The sequence below is a fragment of the Cryptomeria japonica genome, chromosome 5 (genome assembly GCF_030272615.1).
Source record: "Cryptomeria japonica chromosome 5, Sugi_1.0, whole genome shotgun sequence".
Lineage (NCBI taxonomy): Eukaryota > Viridiplantae > Streptophyta > Pinopsida > Cupressales > Cupressaceae > Cryptomeria > Cryptomeria japonica.
This window is the reverse complement of record NC_081409.1, coordinates 446154237-446165373: the sequence shown is the minus strand read 5'-3', so window position 1 is coordinate 446165373 and position 11137 is coordinate 446154237. Positions and strand designations below refer to the sequence as shown.

Below are 11137 nucleotides of genomic sequence, written 5' to 3'. Positions count from 1 at the left end.
TTCTTGGGAGGACAGAAGGGTCACTATGGGTGGAATCTCATTCAAATTTAATGAAGATGTGATTTCTCAGTCAACGAGCATGTCCATGGAGGGCAAAAAATGGAAGAAACGGAGCTACATATCGAACACGACCAGCCTAAACCAATTTTTCCATGACGGGGAGAACCCTGTGAAGCAGGCCGATGGTTTCAATTGCGAAGAGCTTCCGTCACCTTGGGATGAGGTCTACTACATCATCATTAAGTATTTAACTCTGGAAGGACAGTATGCGGTTTTCTATTTCTATCACCTCCCTTTCCTTAACCATCTTAGGAATAAGGATCTTATTTCCATCCCTTTTTTTCTGCTGCATTCTATGGATTATAATGTGAGAGATATCGCAAAAGCCAAGAAGAAAGGAAAGGACTTTACTATTCTCCACCAAGGCCTTATCCTCTGCCTTTACAATTTTCACTTGGCCCTCTATCCTCTCCGCACGATTTCGGTCCAAAATGTGCCTGAAATCCACTCTCCGGCCATAGCCGCTATCAACCCTGACATAAGCCCTCCTCATTTTCTTGAATCTATCTCCTCCAGTAAGAAAAATAAAAAGCGTTCTTGCCACTCTGAGGATTTAAAACCCCCCAAGAAAGTGAGAATCCAGGAAATCGACTCCGATGTGGAGATTACTGATGAAGCTAACACTCCCTGTTGCTCTGTGAGATTGGCGTCCAAACCCCAAGAGAAACCCTTAAAGGACTCCTCCTCATCCCATGATATTGGGAATCCCATCCCCTCTGGTAATGCGGCCCCATTTCATTTCACCTCGGCCCCTCATTCTGCGAGCTCCACCCATGTGTCTGAGAGCCCTAAAAATTCCATGAGCCCGGATGATGGTCCCAAATCTTGTGAAAACTCTCTGTCCCCTACTCTTAGGTTTGAAAAGATGGTGATGGTGGAGGAAGTGAGCAACATCAAGGAGGAAGCAGAAGGCAAACTAGCTGATTTGGAAAGAAAGTGGACGACATGATCAAGAAATTGCAAGAAATTGACAACAGAACAGATGCCATTGAGAATAAGCTACATGATGTCTCCAGGTTTGTGTTGAATGTCATGCACAGTTATGCGACCACTCTCTGTCTCTTGCAAGAAATAACCCTCGAAGGAAAAGGAAAGGAGGATGAGGACTACAAAGACCTCTTCAAATTCCTCACCAAAGAATGGGCAAGGAAGCTCCTCCCCAAGAGGAGCCATGGCAAAAAGAAGTAACTTTGTTTGCTATGGATTAGTTTTTTGGTTTTTTGAATCACCCTAATGGTCTTACAACTTATAGTTATGGTTGTTGGTTAATCCTGGACTTAACTATCTTTTGCCCTGCGTGGCATATTTTAACTAATACTTTTATATACTCTGTTAATATGCATAGTATGTTTAAAGTTTTTGATAGAGGAAAGTTTAGGAGGTTGTGAATTTGTTGTTTCTCTGCTAACAGTTGTTTATCTGTTGTTATCTTGGTTGTATCTGGGTTAGCTCCCTAGTTTTGGCTGCTTTTAATATACAAAACAAGGTAATGTGATATTGTATTGATAAACTCAATATCGTGTAATGAACCATGCATATATATACCCATGAATCAAAGGATCATATGTCATCTTTAAAACCAAAGTATCATTAAAAAATTCTTTTCAATCAAGTCATTGACTTGTTATAAATCCTCATATAACATAAGTCATTGATATCATATCAAACCTTATTGCTATCAAGGATGGATAAGGTATCAACACCTTATGAACAGTAAGAAATCATAACAAACCATATGACAAGAACACATAAAAGCTTGTAAGTAAGCAATGATGAGCATGAGCAATACCCATCTATATATTTGTCCACGTCTCAAGGCATATACCTATAAATCTGAAAATTGAAGTGGATACCTGTGCACTGTAAATTTGAAATGTGGCAAGTTGAACCAGCGAATCAAGGTGATCAAGGTTCATGTATCCATATGAATCTGGAAATGCATGTATACAAATCTGGGACCAAATCTGGACAACGAAGTTTTTGTCAACAAGGACAACAAACTAAGGAGGAACAAAGAACAACATCTTTCAATTTGGTCATCAACAATAGTATCATTGGGAGATACCCTCTAGATGGGTTTTGGGGGTCAATTTTACTTACGTGAGTGTCATTATTATTATTATCTTATAACATATGATTTTATTTTATTCCACATGCCCTTTTTTTATGTGTGTGGCTTCTATATTTGAGTTGAGAATATTTGGAGTATGTAAATTATTTGTATGTTATCACTTTTTTGTGTTTTTATGTATTTGAAATATTCTTTTTGATATGTTTGGATAATTGCATTGTGTAAAATATAAAATGCGTGTACTTCTACCTTGGGCATGTGTTGTTAGTAAGATATTTAGCATCATAAGAAGAGATATTTTATAGTATGGATGCAAGTAGCAATTGTCGCATGGATGTCGTATATAGCTTTAGATCTATTATGCGAAGTCAAACTATATAACATTGAAAGGACAAGAGTTTGTATTTTTCATGATGGTCATGCTTGTCTTGGTCATGTTCTTAGATGTTCGAAATGAAGTGTCTTAAAATATTTGTTGTCTTGGAATGATTTTTTGGCACATGCCTATTATTGAGAATATATGTTCATTTCATATATTTGAGATTTTTTAGATCCTTATTTTCATTTATCTGTTTATATAATAATAAAAGAATGTTAACCAAGATAATCACTATTATTGTATTATACCACACCTTTGGATTACGTGTGGTGCTTTTTTGCCTTCATTGATGGATTGGGAGGAAAGTGGCATCATCGTGGTGGGTTCAAACCCTTCTTTGATCAACAATATGAGCATGGGAGCTTAGATAATTAGCTTGTAGAGTTTCAACAAGTAGAGTTCTTCGTATACTATTTATGATGCACATTATTTGTAGGCCACTTATGTGCATGGTTTGTTTCATGGTCTATTATATTCTTATCATAGATGAGGGTTGTACTTTTGAACCATTTTATATCATGGTTATGAAATCGTGTTATTTTTGTTTATGACAATTAGATATGTAAGTTTGTGACACTTTCATATTATTACAATGTACTTCCTTATTTTAATACTTGAGTGGGAGTTGTATCTATTGTGTAGATCTTATTGGATATCACTTGCATATCATGCACATTATCGTAATATTGTAGATCATAGAAGATAAAAGTTGGTAGAAGTTTATTGTGTACCTTTTTGTTAGCGATGGGATGTTTATATTGGGTAATGTTTAATAAATTTTGAGGTTGCATTTTTTTGCTCGATTGTTACAATTAATTTTAGCATAAAAATTAGAGTATTTTAAGAAAATAAGGTAAGTTAAAAATAGCATAAAATAGAGAACACAAGCAAGTCCATTTAAATAGAATTGGACTACCATCACAATTTTGGTAGCATAAAATATTATTCATAACTTATGCAGTGGTAATTGCATACCAAAAAAAAAAATTGAGAAGGCATTGCATAAAATCTTGTAAAAGTAAAAAAATAAATAATAATAGCTTATTAAGAAAAAATAATAATGAAATCAAGAGATTTTCCGCTACACAAAAGTAGTATGGAAATATTGTTGTGATTCAATGACATTCCACTTCCCATATGTGGAGACTTTTGAACTAAAATATGAACTGGCATTAGGTTAGTGCATGTCCATGAATTCACATTTCATTTTGATATATGTATATATATGGCGATGTCATGGCGAGTTCCCTTGCAATATCTATCTATTTTGGAAGTTAAGATATTTGATGGCAAAGGCAAAGATGAAGGCAAAGAGAACACTCCATCCAGCTGCAATGCCTGCAGTAGCTCCTAGGAAGCTATGTCTGAATCCAAAGTAATTCTTTAAGAAATCCTTGAGTATTTCTGTAGTGCCATCAGTTTTTGTTATTATGTTTTCAAGGTCTCCAAATTGTGAAGCAACCAATCCATAGAGTGTCCATGAGACTGGGTCTCCCCAGTAGTACCATCTCCACCACACTGGAATTTTCTGCCATGTCAATTTAACATTCACTCAATTAATACCATTTAAAAAATAAAAAATTATTATATCATTATATGACTATCAAGAATAATACTTACATTTCGTGGAATTATAAAGCCACAAAAAAGCATCCATACTCCATAAAAAGCTGAAGATACAATTGCAGCTACATTTGCATTGGGAGTGAGAGAGGTAGTCATCATGCCATAAAATGTGAAGTATAGAAATGTGAAGAACATGAAGAAGAAGAACCAGAAGAACTTTGCTGCCTCCCATTTGTAGTCGATCATTGCATACACAATTAATCCATACGCTACCGCTTGAATAAAAATGTAAGGTATTTCAATCAACACCTGCACATCTAACTTTTGTTAAAAAAATTAACCAAATAAATATTTTTAATATTCCTTCTAGCCTAAGGACTCATGCTCTCACATTGGATGGCTAAAATATATTTGCTCAAATTGCGAGTTTGAGAATAAAACTACTTACTTGTGCAAAAGCATATGGGAGAGCCGAATACATCCCTGCAGCCTTTTCTCTATAGAACACTGTTCTTTCAACATCCACAACAGGCTCAACTGATGATGCATTATTCACACCCAAAAACATTACGGATGCAAACATTGAGCCCATTGCATTGGTAACATTTTTTTGCTCTCCTCTGCATTAGAAATTACGATAAATCAAAGTCAGAAGACGGACGACATGGAATTCCGACTTGAATGAAATAAAAGAGAAGCTTAGCCTTACGTCTTACTACCCATCCTCCAGAAAATTGTGCCACAAATCAAAGCGACGATGAGTGTGAAAAAGAAGCGCATTGCATTATATTCAGGGTTTCTCCAATAGGACCAATGTTGCTTCCATAAGCAAGCACATGTCTGGATGAAGAAAGATTGTGAATATTGTGATTCAAAGTATATATCGTTTGACCCTGGAGCTGGTACACTCAATTCCTTTATCAGAGCATCATTTCTCCTGCCAAAACACAACAATCTCACAAGTCACATTTAATCATGATGAGAAGGGTTTAGAATCTAGATTAGTTAAAATCACAAATCACCAACACTTACTCATACAAACGGGAATTGCGATATATTTCTGCAAAATCAACTCCAAGTCGAAGCTCAGTCCCAACAGAAGAGGACTCCAACATCCATGTTGCTGGATTGTAACCCTGGGTTATTTTCGGAACTCCTTCAACTGCCTCAAAATAGTCAATTAGGTCCTTTGAACGATGACCTAGAGGTCCTACATATATCATTTGCCCTCCACGCTTCATCAGCACCAGCTGCAAATTGTGATCCACATTTAGATTCATATTCATATTTCATCTCCCCACAACATCTAACATCTAATATTAAAGATTTCATCATGTATTACCTCATCAAAGGCCTCGAATATGTCTATGCTTGGTTGATGAATGGTGCACACAACAGTTCGTCCTGTGTCCACAGTATTTCGAACAGTTCGCATAACAATTGCAGCAGCTCTAGCATCCAGCCCTGACGTTGGCTCATCCATGAATATAATGGATGGATTTGCTACCAATTCCACCGCAATTGTCAACCTCTTTCTCTGTTCAGTAGACAACCCTCTCATTCCAGGAAGACCCACGAGAGCTCCTTTCAAGTTTTCTAGCTCTACCAGACTCATAACTTCTTCCACAAACATCTATTCAACAGATTTTTTTCATATTCATATTAATCACTACTAAAAATTTGTTGGAATAAATATTGTAGCATACTTTATAATTCATCATTCAAGACTAGCAGATTGTGATCCAATATATATTTCTACCTCTTATATTTGAGAGAACATATGCCTTAAGCAATAAAACATACCTCTCTAGTTTTACGATCGACTTCTTTGGGAAGACGAAGCCAAGCAGAGTATATGAGGGATTCATAGACTGTGACACATGGAGAGTGTATATCATTTTGTTCGCAGTAACCGGAAATGCGAGCAAAGGTCTCTTGTTTCTTGGGATAACCAGATATGGTGACAGAACCTTCAATATATCCCCCTGTTTTTCTTCCAGCAAGAACATCCATCAAGGTCGTCTTCCCTGCCCCACTCACCCCCATCAAACATGTCAACACACCTGGCCTGAATGTCCCACTCACTTCACGCAGTAACTGAAGTCGGTCCTCTGTTACTCCTTGTTGTTTCATTTCCTAACCCATCATATAATTTCAATTAGTAGGACGACTCAAAACAAAATCATATTTCATTAGTTTAAGCTCATTCTACTTGAGTATCAAGTGATTCAAATGGTTAACTATTCCGCATTTAACATAAAAAAAAAATTAAGTTCCAACAACATACCTCGGGCATGTCGACAAAGTAACTGACATGGTCAAAAGCCATGGAGAGAGGTTGGAAGGGCAAAACCATCCCTTTCTTGCCAGCCTCACGAGCACTTGTCACAAGGGAATCGGACCTATTCGAAACACTGCTACTTCTATGTCGTTGAGAACTTCTCCCCCCTATTTAACATTAACATATAAAACATAAGCTTTATCACTCTTTCACATGGAATGGTAGACAATAATGATAGTAATCCATGCTAAATCTCCTTACCAACAGATTGAACTTCTCTGATACCGCCTTGTTGAATGTTTTGCATTTCGACCCCATTCTCATGGAAGGCTCTATTTTGCAAACCAACTGTTGAATTTTCTTTATGTTTCAAGTCATCTTCAGAGATTGTTGCTTGTGGCTTTCCCAGGGCTGATGAAATAGAGAAAAGGCGTTATTATGTATTGACTCACAAGAAAGGATTAATCTATATAATTTGGAGGTGGTTTACTCACGTTCAAGATAATGTAATGCCACTGTGTAGAGCACGTTAAAGAGAACAGCGTATCCGAAGAGCGCCCCAACAGAAAGCCAATACCACCAGTTATCTGAAAACAGTCCACGAGAATGCAACAACTTCACACCAACATTTTCCGTTTCCTGTCGACATAGCAAGCAGTTTAAGTGTAGGGTAGGAAACCAATTTCTACTAGTTTAGAAGAAGTAATGAAAAGAAAATACAAACTAGGCTACTTACTAACCTTTTGCCATCTACTTGCTAGGAACTCGTTTACTGCAATTCCATTCTGAGCATACATGAGAGGAGAAATCCAATAACCCCATATCCACCAACCTTTAATATCCTCTGGTATAGACAAGTAAAGCATTGCAAAGCATTAGTTTTGAATCCTCTGGTACATTTATTCAGTCACCTTAACCTAGCTATCTTATTAATGACTTAGAGGAAAAAGTGTTATACCTCTGGAGACGATGAATCCCCCAAGAACGAAAATAACCAAGAGGGCAAAAGTACCAAAAGTCATTGCCACTACTCGATTTCGTCCTAGAGATGCTATGAATCTGAAAAGTGATAGTGAAGTTTGAGAAAGTGCGAACAACAGCAACCACTGTCGGAAAAACCTGCATTGATATATAACAGGGTCAGGTTTATTGGCATAAGTTATAACAGCGGACTACTTGTAAATCCTTTAAAACGAGGGGAGGAAAGAAAGTTATCAAAGAATTTAAACAAGGGGAAAAAATCCTTTTACTACTATTTTTTCAAAATTCCCTAAACAAATGGAAAATCATGGGTTGCCAAAACATGTGGAGTTTAAGACAAGTGTTACCTGTGAGGACTTGGGGCAAAACCAATGGTATAGTATGTGACAACCGTCCATATCACAGATTCGAGTATGGAAGAAGGAATCGTGGTAACCCAGGTTGGAAGAGAGAAAGCCCAAGCAGGAAAGAACTTTAAACTCCTCTGCTTGTAAAATACTGGGAGTTTGTCAATTGTCATTGATAGTTCCGCAAAACCATTGAACATGAGCTGTGTTAGCCCAAAGAAGAGAGCTCCGAAGTAGATTGTTCCATCATTCAGATTTCTGTGATGCATATTGGTTCGGAAGAAGACGCTCATCGTAATCAAAGCGATTAGAGTGATCTGTCAAATATGTTTCCGCTCAGATTTACAAACAATGATTAACATTGAAGTAGACAAAATTAAGTGAAAAAATAAATTACCTGAGCGGATTTGAAGATGTGGACAAAGGCACCCCTCTTCATCAACAAAATTTCTCTGTCCAAACATGCTCTGAAAAGCTCCATTTTACTTACACCATATTTGTGTTTGGTCAGCGCAGCCGGATGAGATTTGGTTTTATCATAGGGAACTGATAGCTCTACATTCATTTTGGCTCCAACGTGGAAAGATTGGAATGCGTCTGCAAACTCCTTCACTGGCACATAACGGTACGCTCGACCTCTGTTCGCCCAATATTGTTCTTGATCCATGGGCGAAGTCACCTGTTATACAGTGATCAGTAATTAGAATGTAATTACAACACAACCTACAACTCAGAATCCACTAGTGTCTGATGAAGTTGTTTACCTCCTGCAAAAAATCAGCAACACCTTTCCTTTCAGGGCATCTAAATCCCATGGACTCGAAGAATTCAAGAATGGATTCACGGGGTCCGCTGTAGACGAGATAGCCTTCGGAAAGTAAAATGACATCGTCAAAGAGATCAAATGTTTCGGGGGCAGGTTGCAAAAGCGAAATGACCATGGTTGAATTGAAGACGTGCACGTATTGACGCAGGCATTTAACTATCTGAAATGTGGTAGAGCTGTCAAGGCCGGTTGAAATCTCGTCCATCAACAGCGCGTTTGCAGCTCCCACGATCATCTCTCCAGTTGTAACTCTCTTCTTTTGCCCACCTGAAACACCTCTGTGCATTTGATCCCCTACAATCGTGTCTGCGCAGATGTCCAACCCCAATATCTGTTCCAACCATTTCCATTCTAATTAAAATCTATCGAACATTCAAAACCTCAAATTTGTAAGCTGTTCAATATTGGCGTAACAAAAACACATAATTTTAGTACCTTCAAGATGTAGTCTGTCATCATACTCGTCTTCTGTCCATCTATTGAAGTTGCCTGCAACATCATTTCACCACTTCCTGTCAGCTCAGAAAATTCATGGGAAAAATGAATTAACATTGAAACTCTCAGATTTTCACCAACCTTCATGAAGAGATCTATGTCCGGATCTGGTTTGATACCCTGTTCTTTCTCTCGCCTGGAAAGCTCAGTCAAAATATCTGTAAAGAAAAAACAGTCACACATTATTCATTTTCAAAGGAGGTGGATGATGGCATATTGTGACGGTTTCATATTGGTTTAATACCATATCTGGAGCCAACGCCCTGAAAGCGAGCACCGAAGTCCAAGGTTTCCCTTACAGTCAGCTCCCCTGTGTGCAAATCGTGCTGACTAATGTAAGCAGATGTCCTCTCTGGGACGAACTCATCCATGCTATGCCCATTGTATTTTACCGATCCTGTAACCTGCAACCAATATGTTTTAGTGAGCACAGAGCAGCAATAAGTAGGCTCTTTTAATTCATTTCTATCTTGTAAAAGAATGGAAATGAAGGTATACTCTGAGAGATTTATCCAGCCTTCCTGCAAGAGCCAAGAGGAGCGTAGACTTGCCCGAAGCAGGAGGTCCAAGAAGGAGCGTAAGCCTATAAAATTCCAATTTCAATATCAATTTTGAGATCTAATAAGCTAAAGAGCATGTTTAGAGTTTGGTTTTGGTTATGGTTTTACCTGCCGGGCTTCACCACACCACTGACATCGTGAAGAATAGTCATGGTTGTTTTGTTGCCCTTGTATAAACCAAGCGATCCCAACAATCCCTCCAATATATCGAGGGTATAGTTGAGGAGCGTAGGTAGTGCTCTGCCTCCCACATGGGCATTGGCGTCGACATTCAAGTGCTCGTAACGGATTTCGACCTCGGGCAATTGAATGCCGACTCTGAAATCAAAATGAATGAATCCCACAGATGTTAATTAATGCTAGAACTAGAAGAATAAGCGCATGGGAAGTGGAAGGAGAGAGTCAAAATATATGATCAAACCTGTCGATTCTTCTACGCTGGCGATGGAGAAAACGTTCGTTGTCCTCCTCTGCAACTTTGACAAGCCTATCGAGCACTTTTTGTCGACTGTCGAGTTGAATATCTGTAACATCTACTTCACCATGAATGTCCTTGAGAATTGAAGTTCTGAGGCGATCGTAGGTGGGCAGCTTCTCGATGGCTGCCCATTTGAGGGAGTCTTCATCATCTAGACGGTTTCTTGAAGCGGAAGAAGCAGAAAAAACAGTCTCAGATCTGTCGAATAGCCGCCGGCTTCCCAGACGCAGGCTGCCTGCCCATGACTGCACCTCGCTATTGCCATCCAATTTCAGGGACATTGTGTTGCTGTTGAGAGAGGAAATCGTAGGAAGAAGAAGTGGCATATACGTGCATTTATAGTACACACTTATCACCCGACCAAGCTTCCATTCTCTTCCTTCCGTGGAAATATTCTGAGTTTTCAAACCGTGCTGGCGGAACTTGACTTGACTTGAGGGATCGGCAATTGATGAATATTGTGCAACTAGAAGGCCTCGGACATCACATGCGCAAATAAGAGTACCTCCATTTTGACTCAAGCCTCGTCCCACAACAAATAGCTTTCTTTCTTTATTTATTTATTTTTGGGTAGAATGAGTTGTGTTGACCAGTTTTCACCCATGTGACTAAAATAAAACTAGTTTAGGGAAGCATATCATTAGTCATTATAGCTAACTTTGTGTATCCATAGATCTTAAATGATATATTAATTTCGACGATATCGTGGTATCTTTGTGTGAATAAGGGTTAGAAAGTGGTCACTTCAATGTGTCGATCGATAACTATTTAAAGATAATCCAATAACCGTGCACTGCAAATGGTCAATACTTATGCACAAATGCCTCAATAGTCGTGTGCTATGGGTGCCAATAAAAGTGCACAACTCCTCCAATTAAAGTCCAAAATTATAACTAGCTTTCTTTCTTTATTTATTTATTTTTGGGTAGAATGAGTTATGTTGACCAGTTTTCACCCATGTGACTAAAATAAAACTAGTTTAGGGAAGCATATCATTAGTCATTATAGCTAACTTTGTGTATCCATAGATCTTAAATGATATATTAATTTCGACGATATCGTGGTATCTTTGTGTGAATAAGGGTTAGAAAGT

The 11137-nt window shown here is 38.2% G+C and overlaps 1 protein-coding gene across 1 annotated transcript; it reads right to left on the bottom strand.

The window, feature by feature from the left end:
• Window positions 1–3537: 3537 nt before the first annotated feature.
• LOC131060666 (pleiotropic drug resistance protein 1) lies at window positions 3538–10336 on the bottom strand. Its single transcript, XM_057993988.1, has 21 exons — window positions 9988–10336; window positions 9675–9884; window positions 9505–9589; window positions 9251–9410; window positions 9088–9164; window positions 8947–9000; window positions 8450–8842; window positions 8083–8364; window positions 7686–8002; window positions 7316–7476; window positions 7098–7201; window positions 6852–6996; window positions 6619–6768; window positions 6364–6524; window positions 5880–6212; window positions 5419–5709; window positions 5109–5326; window positions 4786–5013; window positions 4525–4696; window positions 4131–4385; window positions 3538–4038 (listed from the first exon to the last, which is right to left on the bottom strand). The coding sequence occupies exons 1-21, from the start codon at window positions 10323–10325 to the stop codon at window positions 3769–3771; spliced, it is 4404 nt and encodes a 1467-aa protein (XP_057849971.1). The 5' UTR covers window positions 10326–10336; the 3' UTR covers window positions 3538–3768.
• Window positions 10337–11137: the final 801 nt, after the last annotated feature.

Bases quoted from the DNA above. Each gene is read 5' to 3' on its own strand.
- LOC131060666 (XM_057993988.1), bottom strand. From the start codon at position 10,325: ATGTCCCTGAAATTGGATGGCAATAGCGAGGTGCAGTCATGGGCAGGC. The intron at 7,477-7,685 runs GTAACACTTGTC...ATATCAATGCAG, and splicing joins TTTGCCCCAAGTCCTCACAG to GTTTTTCCGACAGTGGTTGC. The intron at 5,014-5,108 runs GTAAGTGTTGGT...GTGTTTTGGCAG, and splicing joins CGCAATTCCCGTTTGTATGA to GAGAAATGATGCTCTGATAA.